Source organism: Lissotriton vulgaris, chromosome 4_1 (genome assembly GCF_964263255.1).
Source record: "Lissotriton vulgaris chromosome 4_1, aLisVul1.2, whole genome shotgun sequence".
Lineage (NCBI taxonomy): Eukaryota > Metazoa > Chordata > Amphibia > Caudata > Salamandridae > Lissotriton > Lissotriton vulgaris.
This window is the reverse complement of record NC_141691.1, coordinates 1,907,688,523-1,907,704,952: the sequence shown is the minus strand read 5'-3', so window position 1 is coordinate 1,907,704,952 and position 16,430 is coordinate 1,907,688,523. Positions and strand designations below refer to the sequence as shown.

Here is a 16,430-nt window from a genome sequence, read left to right as displayed (position 1 = left end):
TGCCAAGCTTCCAGAGTGTTCAGCACAGGTTTATTTTGTGACTTTTGTGGTTCACACAGACAGGGTTTGTGTTTATTATTTGAATGGGGCTCTCACCGCTACCAGCTAATAACACGATTTCTTACAGTTTGTCCTAATGGTTTGCCCAGCCATTGTTTAAAAAGCTTTCAATACTTTTCCCTGTAAAGTTAAAGGCAGAATATAGAGCCAATAGGTATCCGTTTCAATGCCAGCTTTCAAATACTGCCAGGTTTCAGGCCTGGAGGGACCCACATACCCTACTTAATGCTCGAACACCACTCCTTTTTGCATCAAGGGCTTATTCTTTATCATCAGACTTTGACCCAGAGTAAGAGAGAAAAAAAGACAGAGAAGGGAAAAAGGAGATGGAAGAGGACAAAAGGATGATAGGAAAATAGTGACAAAGTGGGAAAGCTGGAACGAAAAAGTACCTACAAGAGTCAGATAAAGAAAAGTATAAGGTGGTGGGGGAACAAAGTGTGAGATAATATTAAAATTAGGCAAACTTTATACTCCACAACTGCTGCATCTTGCAGAACTGAAAGTGGGCTCCTAATAAACACTATGGGCCCTTGTGCTTATATATTTTATTAACCAAGAAAAGGCACCCTTACTGATGTCTGTCGGTGTTATGAAATACAAAAGAGACCTGAGGATTTCCACAGATCTTGAAGATATGTTGGCAATTGGTATAGCCTTAAACACCAAAATCAGACACTCACTTCTCAATGAATACTATACCAAAAGACGAACTTGCCAGAGCACAATAACAATAATAACAAGACGATCAGACTCTGTCTTAGGTAGTAACCTGGCACCCAGAGAGTAACTCACCAATGCATAGAAAGTGCTGTGAGGCCATACCAGTGGTGGAATGTGCACTATAGATGCAACATATGACTACATAAATGTGCACAATTCCTGGCATAATTTACTGACATTTGCACACATCGACCAGTGAAGAAAGCACATTGGCATCAACGGACTGATGCAAAGAAGTCAGGGCCTCATTTACAATATTTTGACACACAGCAGCGCAGCAAGCTTTCCTGCTGCACCGTATCTACAAGATAGGGCAACAAATGATGGACAGAATGCTAAATGAATCACACATTCACCCCCAGTCAAGAGATCTGCGTTCAATCCATTGTTCTCTTGCTCACTTCGCCATCCCAGTTTGGACCCAGCCATATTCAAATCAGTCTTGACCCTGCTCCTCATGGGAACAGTCCAGCCTGAACTGCCAAGCCAGGTCCTCCCTGGACCAGAAACAAGCATCCTGGGACTGGTTTCGGGTTAACACCCCTCATGAGCCAGGGTACGCTAAATCCAGTAGCAAAGTGAGCAAGGGACCTATGTCTGGGCATACCCTTCCCACTTAGGGCGAAAAGTGCTGCAGCAACAAATGATGGATGGAATGCTGAATGATTCAAAGATTCAACCCCCTTCAAGAGATCTGGGTTAAATCCATTGTTCTTTTGCTCACTGCGCCACCCCAGTTTGGACCCAGCCATATGCAAATCAGTAGCTGAGATGTATTTTTATAGTATGCCTGTGCTTCAAAAAGCAGTCAGTAATACAGTAACACAAAAGGTGTACTTCAAAAGTGCATACTCACGCCTGAGTGATTGCCTTAGGGCTATTGACAGATTGCAGGTGCTTATCACTGCCCATCTTAAAGGTACTCATTGTATTAACCTATTAAAATACACTAGCACATTTGAAATTAGGATCGTGGGTAAAACATGATTAATGTATTTCCATAGAACTCAAAGCACCCTAAGTTTTCTCTGATAGGTAGGGTGACCAGATTTTGAAAGCAAAACCCAGGACAGGTCAGACATAAAAGTAGCACTAAAGCCTTTTGTGTTACTTTTATGTCTGACCTCTCCCAGTTTTTGTGACACCATGTGTGTGCGTGTGTGTGTGTGTGTGTATATATATATGTGTGTTTGTGTATATATATATATATATATATATATATATATATATATATATATATATATATATATATATATATATTTATATATATATATGTTTAGTGTGTGTATCTTCATATACATTGATAGCTATATATATGTGTGAGTGTATGTGTGTGTATATATATATATATATGTGTGTGTATATATATATATATATATATATATATATATATATATATATATATATATATATATATATGTGTATGTTTGTTAATATATGTATAGTTTGTGTATGTATATATACATGTGTAGCTATATATAGCTATACATATATATATATACGCATTACAGAGCACCCCCGCTTCGCTCTGGGCTTGGACTTTACTGGCTTTGAACTGTTCCAGTTCGTTGTGCTGCCAAAGGTGTTTGGATGGTCCTATGTCCGCCAAGGAATCCGGGAAGAAGTTTGGTAGTTGCGAGGTTAATTTAACCTCGCTCTGGGCAGCGTGTGATTTCACTGCAGTCCCTGCCGCATGTATCCCTGGACTTCGTGGCTGAAGCGGTACAGGGGAGCTGAGGAGGCGCTGTTTTGTGGACTACGAAGCTGAGTTAACAAATCATCACATTTTGATTTTTTTAATTTGAGGGCACACTTTGTTTCCCGCACGCACGCACATGGATTTAATCATTATTTCATTCCCCCAGCAACACCTCCAGGAACCTATCATTGGGGACTCTGGGACTTGTAGTTTCCCCTTACGAACTGGGCGCTACACAGGTGTGCTGTTTTAAGATTCAAGGGGCGGTGCGGACTTGTAATCACAGGTTCAAAAGGGGCGGGACCTACCAGCAGAGTGTTGCATCTCTCGAGGAGGCTTTGGGCGCTGACGAAGGCTATCACCGGCCAGAAATGCATCCGCCACTGACTGCAAAATAAATGCCTCCAACTGTTTCCCCTTGGGTCTCTGCTCTTTTCTTTTGGAAGGAGATTGTGGCACAAATCATAGCGTCAGCCAGAGACGCATTACAGAGCACCCCCGCTTCGCTCTGGGCTTGGACTTTACTGGCTTTGAACTGTTCCAGTTCGTTGTGCTGCCAAAGGTGTTTGGATGGTCCTATGTCCGCCAAGGAATCCGGGAAGAAGTTTGGTAGTTGCGAGGTTAATTTAACCTCGCTCTGGGCAGCGTGTGATTTCACTGCAGTCCCTGCCGCATGTATCCCTGGACTTCGTGGCTGAAGCGGTACAGGGGAGCTGAGGAGGCGCTGTTTTGTGGACTACGAAGCTGAGTTAACAAATCATCACATTTTGATTTTTTTAATTTGAGGGCACACTTTGTTTCCCGCACGCACGCACATGGATTTAATCATTATTTCATTCCCCCAGCAACACCTCCAGGAACCTATCATTGGGGACTCTGGGACTTGTAGTTTCCCCTTACGAACTGGGCGCTACACAGGTGTGCTGTTTTAAGATTCAAGGGGCGGTGCGGACTTGTAATCACAGGTTCAAAAGGGGCGGGACCTACCAGCAGAGTGTTGCATCTCTCGAGGAGGCTTTGGGCGCTGACGAAGGCTATCACCGGCCAGAAATGCATCCGCCACTGACTGCAAAATAAATGCCTCCAACTGTTTCCCCTTGGGTCTCTGCTCTTTTCTTTTGGAAGGAGATTGTGGCATATATATATATATATATATATATATATATATATATATATATATATATATATATATATATATATATATATAAATGTGTGGGTGGGTGGGTGTGCGCGCGCTCTGTGTTCCTTCTCGACGCAGCTGATCTCCTCTTGTGCTGCCTAAAAGAAACAGATACATTAAAATCATTTCAGAATTTAGAGGGACTAGTTGAAAGGAGAGCTTGCAGACTGACTCGATTGACCATTAGTCCCAAAAACCGGGTCACTGATTGAAAAGGAAGAAACCCGTCGGGGCAGCCCTCTGATAACCCAGCGTGTGGGAAATCCGGGGCGTCTGGTGAAGCTTCGGGTAGGAGTTGTACCAAACAAGTGAATTGGCACAGTGTATGAATGGCGAACGGCGGTGCGCTTCCAGCCCGCGTGAGGTATATGTTACAGAAAAGTCGCTGCAGCAATAGCTCAACCCACTGAGTAATCATTTTGTTTTCCACTGTGGCCGCACTAATTAGAACGCACAATATCATGCATTTCAGAACAGACACACGGGGCACTGTAGAAGGCATTAGTGGTCAAGGGAGGTAATTCGAGCTTCCCGAAGGCACTGCACCGCTTTAGATAAGGACCATTAGCTTTCATCACATGGTCACCAACTGAGAAGCCGACGTCACAATTTTTAAGCTTTTGTTTGCTGCCTCTACACAGACGATTCCATTACGGGCATCGGCGGCCGACTGAGAAACTTTTTTGAGGCGGGAGTAGAAGTGTCTCAAACGCATCGCTGGGCACAAAACTTCGCCCCAAGGTCCGTCCCCTCCTCTCACGCCGTGAAAAATGTTTAGAAGTTGGCAGGTCGAGAAGTCTCTGTGGTGTCTCGGTGGGATACCTCGGTGGTTCGGCGCCTGCTGCTGATACATTCCTGTGACCTGGCGAAACCGCCGGTAAAGATGATCCCTCTGTTGCTGAGAACCCGCCTAGTATGAACTAGCGGGCAGCGCCTACAGTTTTCGTCGACGAAGTGAGCTACACACGAGTGGTAACTTCCGTAGCTGATGACGGCGTCCAGTATGTATGGTTACTGTTCATTTTACAAAAACATAAAAGTTTGGGGGGGTCGAGGGGAATATTTAATGACCTGTCTGCTCATACCCCTATTAACAGTATATACAACACAACAGAGCAGATCAGGTCCAAGAGTGGTGTGTGGCTATACAAATGGCTGTGCAGCAGTGGAATGCAAGCATGGGTAAATGTTGTTGAGTCACAAAGGACTGTTGAGTCACAAAAGGCTCGAACTAATCCCATCAGCCCACCCTCGTGGTGGAATTTCGTCATGTGGGAATTGAAGGTCATTCTGAACTTTAACCGACCTGTTGGTTGTCGGAAAAGAATATCAGAACCCCAGCCATATTGTTCCTCAAAGAAATTGTTCATCAACAAAAGTTTTAATTAATAAAGTGCAGTGCTCAAGTGATTGTGAAAAAATAATAAAATAGACTACTGAGACTATGGAAATGTCCAAAGGGAAGTCTTAGTGTCCAGGTTAAAAACACGCTGAGTAGTTGGACATTTATACTACCCTCTAGCGCTTGTGCAGAGTGGTCGACATGTTTCAGCCTATGGGGATCTCTCCCGGCTTTCTTCAGGACCTTTGATGTAGAAATGCTACTGCAACTGACTGTGGTTAGTGATATGAAGAACAACTTAAAATGTACTTTAATAAAGTTACATATCGACCAGGAACCTTGCTCTCCAATGTTCACTGGAGGAAGAGAGATTTAACTTCTTCCTGTCGGGAGACAAAAAGTAAAACAACAACACAGGATTACCCCTACACATCCACATAGATACACACTCACTGCATAGATAAACACACCTGCGCGAATAATTTACATTCCGCATTCCAAAAAAGGCATAGTAGCCTGCTCACACAGAGGCATTTCCTCTATGTGATACTCCCCCAGCTTTGTGTGGGTGAAGACCTCACCTCACCCGGCGACCGCTCGGGAGAATGAGGAATGTAAATTATTCGCGCAGGTGTGTTTATCTATGCAGTGAGTGTGTATCTATGTGGATGTGTAGGGGTAATCCTGTGTTGTTGTTTTACTTTTTGTCTCCCGACAGGAAGAAGTTAAATCTCTCTTCCTCCAGTGAACATTGGAGAGCAAGGTTCCTGGTAGATATGTAACTTTATTAAAGTACATTTTAAGTTGTTCCTCATATCACTAACCACAGTCAGTTGCAGTAGCATTTCTACATCAAAGGTCCTGAAGAAAGCCGGGAGAGATCCCCATAGGCTGAAACATGTCGACCACTCGGCACAAGCGCTAGAGGATAGTATAAATGTCCAACTACTCAGCGTGTTTTTAACCTGGACACTAAGACTTCCCTTTGGACATTTCCATAGTCTCAGTAGTCTATTTTATTATTTTTTCACAATCACTTGAGCACTGCACTTTATTAATTAAAACTTTTGTTGATGAACAATTTCTTTGAGGAACAATATGGCTGGGGTTCTGATATTCTTTTCCGACAACCAACAGGTCGGTTAAAGTTCAGAATGACCTTCAATTCCCACATGACGAAATTCCACCACGAGGGTGGGCTGATGGGATTAGTTCGAGCCTTTTGTGACTCAACAGTCCTTTGTGACTCAACAACATTTACCCATGCTTGCATTCCACTGCTGCACAGCCATTTGTATAGCCACACACCACTCTTGGACCTGATCTGCTCTGTTGTGTTGTATATACTGTTCATTTTACACACCCACGTTGTATGGCGCCACCCCACTCGCACCTGGAGTTCGCACCTGCAAACATGGGACATGCGAGAGTTGTAGCAGGCTCGTGGCTGGCACGCCTGGTCGGTGTGAAAGCCGTCGTAAATTAATCCTGAGTCTCAAAAAGAGAAGGGAAAGCCAGAGAGAAAATGATTCTCTTTAAAGGATTTCCCTTCCCCTACAAGCTCAGCTGGCATGACGTCAGGCCGTAACTTCTTAGTGTGAGCTGCGCACATCCGTGTGCCTATTGTCACGGCAGTCCGAAAAAAACGAACCACCTGTGCCAGGGCACTTTCCCTTCCCCTACAAGCTCAGCTGGCATGACGTCAGGCCGTAACTTCTCAGTGTGAGCTGCGCACATCCGTGTGCCTATTGTCACGGCAGTCCGAAAAAAACGAACCACCTGTGCCAGGGCACAAAACAAAGCCCGATAGAGACCCGTTTCGAGGCCCCCTTTAAAAACTGAGGGTGCTCAGACCCGGTGGGACCCAGCCCACTTAAAGCCCTGATTAAACCTCTAAATAAATCCTTTTCAAGCGCACCGTGTACATCCCACCCCACTCGATGGGTGGGGGGGGGGGGGGGGGTGTCTCTCTGTACAAAGAGCACTGCCCAGTCCTCAATACACACAGCTTCCCCGCGTGGGCTGGGCACGTCATGTCTTTTGTCTGTCTATACTCCCGCGTTTGTCCGAATCCAGAACAATGAGAGCGTTTTTTAGACAATGATCCCCGCGAGGCTGTCCTGCTAATGTCTCTAGGTGCTGTTAGATGTGTCGCGTCCCTGCCAGGCTAGGTGCCAGAGACTGATATCATCAGGTCAGGCTATGTGCCAGAGGTACCACATATCTGCCTCGCTAGGTGCCAGAGGCTGCCATGCTCATGCCAGGCTGGTGCTAGAGGCACCTTGCCCATGCCACACTAGGTGCCAGAGGCTGCCAGGCTTGGAAGGTGTTAGCGGTACCTTGCCGTGAGTAGGCTGTGTGCCAGAGGTTGTCATGCCCTGGCCAAGGAGGGTATCAAAGGTTGCCATGCTCAGCTCAGGCTATGTATTATTGGTACGTTCCCCGGATAAGGCTGAGTGTCAGATGATGTCAGTCCTTGGCTAGGGAGGGTGACAGAAACAGCCGGTTTCCACCTTTTGCAGTGGCCCTTGCAGGTTGCGTGCCAGGCTGCCCGGGGGCTCCCGTCCTTAGGTTACTGACTCCGGGTGGCAGAGATGTTGTGCTCTTGTCTGGCTGGGTACCATCGTTTACAGTGCCCAATGCCTGACTGGGTGCAAAGACTGCAGTGCCCGGGGTTCGCTTGGTGCCAGGTGTAGTCGCGCACTGAACACCTGCTGTGCCCAGTGCAGACTGGATGCCCTGCTGAAGACGGCTGTAAAAAAAAGGCGAACAGGGTGCCCGAGGCTGCCAGGACATGCTCCAGGAAGGCATTGGTGTAGAGTCTGCGCCCCAGCTGAGCGCTTCCCGACACTTCAGTACAGGCATTTGTCACGGGCTTCCGTGCCCAGTAAGCACTGGTGGTAGAGTATATGCCAGCCCTCCAGGTCAGAATGCCTGGCTTCCGTGGCAGCCACGCCCCTGCTTCCTTGTCGGTGCCCGGAACAGGCATTGTGCCAGGGGCTCTCGTGCCCAGAGCGCAGGGGGGGGGCGGGGGGGGGGGGGAGGGGGGGTGCATCTGTCAAGCTGTGCTCCCAGCCATGCCTCTCTCTCCTCCCCCGCTCCCCCCATTCACTGCAGCTGCTGCCACGTGTGTCGTGTCTCACGCATCCACTCACTCCAGCCTGTGCCCTTTCCACAAAAAATGAGCATTTAAAACACCTACTTTCCCATTCAAATAACACCCTTCGCTGCGCAGTCTCTGGAAACACCATTACCAATCTGCCGAGCACAGAGTCGTGGCGCGCGCCTCACGCTGCACACTCAGCAGTAATTAACTTTTCTGACTGTCTGGAATAAAAGTTGCATCGGGTCACGCAAGTACCTCTAACTTCACACATCAATACACACATGTATGCAATTAATCCAGCACTGCCCGATTTCCCACTTCTGGAAGTGCACCGACCTGCCCTCTCTGTGTGAACATTGACAGGAGCCCCCCCCCCCCCCCCCCCTTCCTGTTCGCCCCTCACTCACCTGGCAGAAACTGTGTGCTGCTAGGACCCAGGGCAGAAGCCACCTCATCCCTGTCAGCCGGGGCTAGATGCATTGATTGGACCCAGAATGGCACCCTTGTTTTAAAATCCAAAAAAACACCACTTAAGAGAGTTCCCAGCAATCCCAGCCTGGCAGGTCCCGGCACCCAGCTCTGTCCTTTCCCCGGCTCTTTAGGGTTTTATTAAAGGCGGGTCTGACGTCAGGCAGAGGGACAGGCCCTGCATTTTTTCTCCAAGGAAACTTTTTTTCCTGCCTTGAACTTGCTTTTTTCTTCCCACCTCCACTATTCTCTGTAATGATGCGTCTAAGGACTCTTAAAGGGAAAGTAACCGTGCACACATTCTGCGGTGCACCGGGCCATCACTCCGGCGTGGCTTGCAGCGCTGCAGGGCAACACTTTTCACTTCTCACAGCTCTGCTGCTGACATGGAACACGAGTGAACTGCTGACATGGAACACGAGTGAACTCTGCTGCAGGAATGCCTTATAGTAAGATCAGATAGCGAAGCACTCTGATACGCCAAGTCTTAACGACTAGTTCAGATAAGATGTTTTCAAGTTAAAACACTTGGCTTATTTTAAAATTTGTTTTATATATTTAAAATTTGAATTTTAGCGATTTGTCAATGTTTCAATTCTACACCGCCTTTCCCGTCTTTGCAGATGAGAAAACTGTTTGCACATTAATGGCAGTGTTAGCAGAAAAGCGAGGAGCTGGGATTCAGTGATCTGCCCAAGATAAGCGTGTTTGCTGAGGTGGGTGTAGCCAGGATTATAACCAGTAGGTGGATTTCTCCCCATCTTTCCCAGGCCCTGCTTGCTTGGACCGAGTGCAGGCAAAATGTGTTGGTGCAATTACACGTCAGTGTCACTTCAAGGGCATCCTGGAGACCTTCTCTTCACAGGGGACTGCAGAGACAAGGGACCCCACCAGGGCACAAGTCCTAAAAAAATGAAGTGAGGGGACTAACCTAGTTAGGCAGTAGGCAGTATGCAAGTGAAATCACAGCGCGCGACATCACGGGGCGCAACATCGCCGTGCATGACATCACGGCACATGACATCACGGCACATGACATCACACATGGCATCACAGGAATTGGCATCATAGAAAGTGGTATCACAAGCCACAAATTTACAGGAAATGGCATCACATCTAAAGCCCTCGCATATATACATACAAGTATATAAAACACATGGTAAAATTGCTTACTCCTACGATGCCTCCCTAACTAGATGTACCTAGCATCTGTGTAGGTGTTATGCCAAGAATCCCTCTAGGATCCTGTCAACCCCATTACCTGAGAATGAGAGAATACGGGTCACCGTATTGGTCTCGATTTGGACACCCCGGGAGGGATGTTAGACCACTATGAGCTGGAGTGTATGCATGCAGGAACCTCAGCATCTCTAGTCAGTGTGTCAGCCGGGAAGTCACGGTCTCCTCTCTCTTTCTAAGCAAGACATGATGTATATATACCCACAGGTCTCCCCAGAGGTCCTACCTTGCTGTGTTACTGTGTCGGCCTAAAGGATGACGTCGGACCTGAACTTTATACTGAGATATTATACAGGAGATGTTCGTCCTGCTGTCAGTCCTGCTGTGCTTCCAAGAAGCCTCATGCATAATGTATGAGTTTCGAACTAGGGAAAAACATGCGTTCTGAATGCAGTGTTGTATCTAGGTAAAAGGTCAGTCCCTATGAGCCGTTATGTATGTAATGTAGGGAAGGATATAGGTGAAAGGTTGCAGTGTTTCCTGCGCCTATATAAGGTACCTATATAGAATATAACAATACTACTGTGCCCCGGAGGTGCAGAAAACGTTTGCACATACCTGTTGCGCCCATGGTGCACTGTTTGTAATATGGCCCAAGGAGACTTTCTCTTTGCAATGGGGTGTATTTGTCTTTTATCTTTTTAACTTTAAGAGTGCTGTGGTCCATGAGGGTCCCACTGCATTGTTTTGAATATGCAAACCTGCTGATTGAGCATCTGTTGATATGGTGGCCTCACAGGCTGGGATTGCCCATGCAGCTAGATGTGATCTCAGTGAATATAGAGAGTCAGGTGGCTTATGCAGCATTCCTACAGCTTCACAATAATCCTCACTGCTCCAGTGGACTTCTGGGTGTTTGTGTCTTGCTTCCTGCAACCACCCAAGTGCAGAATGCCAGAGGGAGAGAGTGTGAATATGGTGGTGCCCAAGGGTGGACGGACAGAAACCCTACTCCAAAGAGCTATATGATTACCGAGCTAATGCTTGATGGAATGTGTGCCTTGCTACCCTCAGGGCATCTGTGCAGGCTTAACCTGAGCAGCACACACGCAGCAGTGATAAGTTAAGATATCTTCAATCCTGCTCATGAATTTCATTCGTGTTTGGAGTGCCCACTCCAGGGGACGTCCTCCTGCCAACTGGGCCAGCAGTCAGAGGCCTCCTTAATGGAGTATTTATGTGAGGATTTTATAAGCCCCTAAGAGCCTCTAGCATCACTGTTTCCTTCTTCCAAAACAACAGTTTAGATTTACGGGCTTAAGGCTTGCACTCCTGCCCAGCTCCTATGATTTCCTGACCTGAGATTCTTTCTCAGATCCTTCTCATGTGTTCTTGCAGACCACACTCTATGTATTCACAACAGGAGGGGCGGGGTCTTGGTAGGTCCAGCATACATGCCCCTAAGAATAGTGGTGAAGCAAGTAGTATGCCGTTCCTGAGCGGAATGGGCTGGAAGGGGTGTGGTGTGGAGAAGGGGAAGGAGACTCCAGGTATGGAATGGGAGAGGGGAGTGGGATAGCTCCAATAAGGAGCAAGGGCCATCACACCCCCGAGAGGTGTCATGCTTCATCATAGGGCAGCTCCTCATTGGGCCGGCCCACTGAGAAACTGCCCTATGATGAAGGCCATTTCTCCTTATACGAGCTATCCCACTCCTGTCTCCCATTCCATATCTGGAGGTTTCTCCCCTCCCCTCTACTTGTTTCACCAGACCACACTCAATGCCTGCACTCCCAGCCACCCAGGCTGCGAGCATCTTGTAGGGTGACTGTGTGGAACAGCAAGAGTTCAAAGTTATGAATCCTCAAGAAACAACAGCAGGACCAGGCCAACAGAAGTCCACCAGGTCCCATTCAATAGGTCCCTTTGCAAGTCTACTCTTCACTAGACCTGGTGCTATGAGATTTGGAAATAGCACAGGAGTGTAAGTCATGAGTGGGTGCTCCACCAAAGCTTGCGGCAGAGGTCACAGTATTTCTGGTCTATCTTCCTCCTATAAGGCGCCTTCTCAACTCTCCTTGCTGGTGCAGAGCCTCAGAAAAGAGGTGGGTATGGGTGAATGGCAAGGCACCAACCCAATCTAGTAATGCCACATCATTCAGCACAGGATACCCTCACGGGTGATATTGCGCTTTACAAATACACATATCATTACATTACTTCATCTCTTACTGACCTTGAAGAAACCAGTTCATGGCCTGGTCCACTCTTGTACAGCAATCTGGGTAAATTACAACATGTTTGGTCTCCCCACAATCAGAGCACATTATCCTCTGCATTTACCCACACAGGCCTGACTTTTTCCCGTCAAAGTCTTCAAATGGGTCAACTGCTCGACAGCAGAGAGATAAGTCTGTCCTCCTCCTCCAAAAAACCGAGAGCTTCACCTACTGAATTAACATGCCGTGGCAGATTTACAAGACCCTTGCGACACATTTACGCCGCCGTTGCGTCACTTCTGTGACGCAGCGGTGGCGTAAACCATGCAACACATTGCAACTTATTTACAACGTGACGCATCTAGGGAGATGCTGAAAGACTGGGCTAATTTAAGGCCCAGCGGTGCCAGGGAACAACACCTGAAACCTTCGTGGGGATACCTGTTCCGGCGTACAAATTACAGAGACACGGGACACTTCCTTCGGCGTCAAAGATCAGCGTTTATTTGCTGCAGGGACACAGAAATCGCTAGAAGTACAACATAGTGTAGGTTCAGAGAGTCTGCTTCGAATTGCAAAAGTAGATCGCTCCTTTTATACACATTTTCGCCATTGCACAACATAACGAACAAAAGGTTACAACTCAGTTCCCACAGTAAACTTCAAAAGGATCGCATTCATGTTTTCAGAAGCCCGGAACATAATTACAGTAACATGTCGGTTCCCAACTGTAAAAGTACGCTATCCCACCATTAGGCACATTCCATTCTAGTTGTAAACGACCTAAGAGAAGGGACAGAAACAGGTGCAGGAAAAACAAAGACAGACAACAGATTGAAAAGAGTGTGGGGGCAATATCGGAAGCGTGATCACAGGATCAAAGGATTCGAGCCTAACGTATGCAAGGCTGAAACAATAGACCGGCACGGCAAGATGAGCCTCGAGCGGAGCCATCTGCTTCTGCCGTGTCATTCCCCTAGTCATAAAGGCACACTCAAAGGAATATGCATCTTCCGCAAGAGCTTGGGAATCCCAGGGTCATCAAGCGGACATTGTCCGTTCGCCGGCTACGTGAGGGCAAGAAACAAAATGGATGCCATATCTAAAATGGAACCCGAAGGTTCAGATGAAAAACCCGTAAATAAGACGAACCCTTCCAAGTAGTGTAGCTAAAACACGTACATCTACTAATCTCGTCATTTACGGTTCGTAGATACCAAACTCATCCATCTACGAACAACCCAAAACGTCGTTCCGATTCTTACCGAACCTCAGACGCTCCTTTTGCCCTCATGTAGGCAAGCACTAGTCGATATCAGAATCAATATCGATATTCATCAGATCGTTTAGATGTTGCTGGAACATTATTCTATCCATCAATGTCTCTCTGGTAACAGATGGCCTTCTTATACACGTTGTAGCACAAAGGCTACATAAGGTAGGACCACACTGTACACAAAGTCAACACGTGAACAGAAACGTCACAACAACCCCTAGAATTATCAGAATCTTCCAACCCCAAGTCGACATCAAACCCCAAAACCATCCTAGAAGCGTCCAATCACCTTCGTCCACGTGTATGGACTCGGAGATTTTATGCAACTTCGAGATGGCTTGATAAACAGTTGGAGCATTATCAGGTATGAAAATACAGCAGCTCAAATGGATCACCTTGCACACACCACCTCTATCTGCGAGTACAACATCTAGAACCATACGGTTCTGTAACGTCATCAGTCTATCCGCTTGAAGGTCTGCTGTCAGGTTACCAAGAGCACTTGCAGTTATATTAGCAGTTGATTCTACTACACGAGTCAACTGTCTCAGGTTCCTACTATTGACCATAGGTCCCCAAAACGGTAGGAAACCCTTAAAGAAGTCTCCTGCTTCTTGACCGGCAGTGTCCTCTTTGCTAATAACGCCTCTCACAACTCTTGTCTTGTGATAGTCTGCGGCAACTGTAAAAGTCGGTGGCAAGAGATTCGCGATATACCAGGTGCCCGAGAAGTCACAGGGCAACCACGTATAAGCACGATCATAGCACACAAAATAGGTACCCTTGGCAGTCAGAAATACAGGGGAAGAGAGCATCGGTAAAACGTATGTCTCAGTACAAGCACTCTTCCCAAGCTGAGCTCTCGGATTTCGACCAAGACCTTGTAGACAAAAATGACCTAGGTGGGGTACAATCCAGATTGGAGACGAGCTCTTAAGCTGTCTATCACCTACTGAAATACTGTACTCAGCCTCACTCAGATCCTTGTAAGCTCGCACCTCTTCCTCTGGAATAAGCGATGCATCAAAAATATCTCTATCCAGATCAGCAATCGCTATCGCCAAAGACTTGTGGTACGGGCCAGAACCAGGGTCTGTGGAACGTGGCTCTCGACGGGGGTAGGAATCTAGTGCACTACGGAACATGGTTTGGAACGCTCGAGCTGACCCCTGGGAGCTGTAGGGAAGAACTAAATACGGAATACCCTTATCCATGGTATGTGGCATTAACCCACACACCCAACAGTTGGTAGTGTTCATCACCAACTGATGCCGATGCAAAAGTTGGATAAAGGAATTGTTCATGAATTCCGCACGTCTAACCTGTTCATTTTGGGGCAGAGGATGAAAAGAATGTGGAGAGACAGTGGGAACAAGAACAGAATTCAGATCATGAGAAGGAGGAGTAGATGAAGTGGAAGGCAACAGTGACTGAATCCCAAAATACACTCCACCCACCAATAACATAGACACAGTTAGGAACAACATGAAAATCTGAAACAGAAAACACTTTGTTTGAAAAATCTTACGCAACTTAGATCTTTGCGCCAACATCATCTCTCTTTCTGACAGCTTAGAGAACTCCATCCTCTAAAGACCGTCCGTAACGTTCTTGACGCACCTGATTCTGAGTAGCAATTGTCAATTCCCAGGAGTTCCCAGAAACCGACAAAAGTAACCGACCTAGTGTCAGAAACCTGCCAAACAGAAGTAGGTACCCGTACGGCCCTACGGCCAACCCAGATGGTAGGTTTAATCAATGAAGCATTCAATTTCATATAAGTCTCCTAGCTGCACAGAAAAGGAACACACATGATATGTCAAACAAAATAAAAGAACTCAAGATCAGGAAAAATGCAAATATTTACAATGTTCATAGCAACGGAAAGGGGGTAATGTAAGTTCAAAAAAGAAGGGAATTTTTTATTTGTCCTTAATCATGCAATCGAAGGAAATATCGACATTTTCCAGGTCGAGTTTGTTCTTCAAACAATGATTCAGGTGGCAAGACAGAGTTCGATTGTTCAGGTGACTGTTCAGAACTTGAATTCTCCACTGCTGAGGACAAAGGTACAGTTCCAGATGATTCAACAGACGTATCTGGCTGAGCTGGATCGATCTCTACAGGTTGAGCATCACTAAATGGCACATACTTTGGGATGACATCGGTTTCCGTTGGGGCAAACCCTTTCCTTATCCAATTATTTGCTAGCAATGGAAGCGGTACTTTCTTCGTGTGGGTGGCGTGCACCCAATGCTTCCTGCCGTCCAACCGAACTGCAGTCCTCGTTGCCAACAAGACTTGGTAGGGTCCCACGAACCTTGGCTCAAGATTTCGTTTTCTCCCAAAATTGCGGATTAGCACCCATTCTCCAGGTTGGAGCTGATGTCCAGGTCCTTCTGTTTGTGCCGGTAGAGCTTCAAAAACCTGTTGATGAATCAAACTCAATTTAGCAGTCAGATCGTAAAGATAGTCAATCAACATTGGATATTCAATTCTGCTAAATTCCTTAGGCCTTGGAACTCCCCAAATGTTCGCAGGACGGCCGAACACAATCTCATATGGGCTAAGCCCTACTCGAGAGTGCACAGTCGCCCTGGTTGACAGGAGAGCTAGAGGCAATGCATCAGGCCATGATGATAACCCAGTCGTTGCTTGGATTTTGGCAAGTTTCAGTTTCAGAGTACCATTATACCCTTCCACCAAACCCGCCGATTGAGGATGGTTAGCGCTATGAAATTTTTGGCGAATACCCAAACCCGCACACACACTCTTCATCACACTTCCCACAAACTCACTACCATTATCCGACCATACGATCCGTGGCATTCCATATCTTGGGAAATATTCTTTGAGTAGAATTTTTGCTGTGGACAGGGCAGTATTATCCTTAAGAGGGTAGGCCTCAATCCATCTGGAGAACGCGCAAACCACAACCAATACATATTTCAAATTATTGCATCTCTCCATATGGATGAAGTCCAATTGGATAACTTCAAAGGGGCATGTAGGAGGAGCAAAATGACCAGGTGGAGTGGGAGTGCCCTTGCCAGGATTATGCATCAAACATACCATACAGTTCTTGACCACTCTCTCAGCACACTTAGCAATCCCATCATTCTTCCATACAGGAGACAACAATTTACATACACCTTTCGCGCTAATATGTGACATGCCA

At 46.7% G+C, this 16,430-nt stretch overlaps 1 protein-coding gene across 2 annotated transcripts in view; it reads right to left on the bottom strand.

Moving 5' to 3' along the window:
- The window catches only part of CCN4 (cellular communication network factor 4), a 163,570-nt gene extending 154,845 nt beyond the window's left edge, over nucleotides 1-8,725 (bottom strand). Inside the window, exon 1 of one of the 2 annotated variants that reach the window (XM_086966246.1) lies at nucleotides 8,518-8,725. Coding sequence is in view for 1 of the 2 variants with exons in the window: in XM_086966245.1 (XP_086822371.1) it covers nucleotides 8,518-8,565 (48 nt within the window). In the remaining variant the exon portion in view is untranslated. The remainder of the gene's footprint in view (nucleotides 1-8,517) is intronic. The other variant, XM_086966245.1, reaches the window with a different exon arrangement.
- Between the last annotated feature and the right edge of the window lie 7,705 nt (nucleotides 8,726-16,430).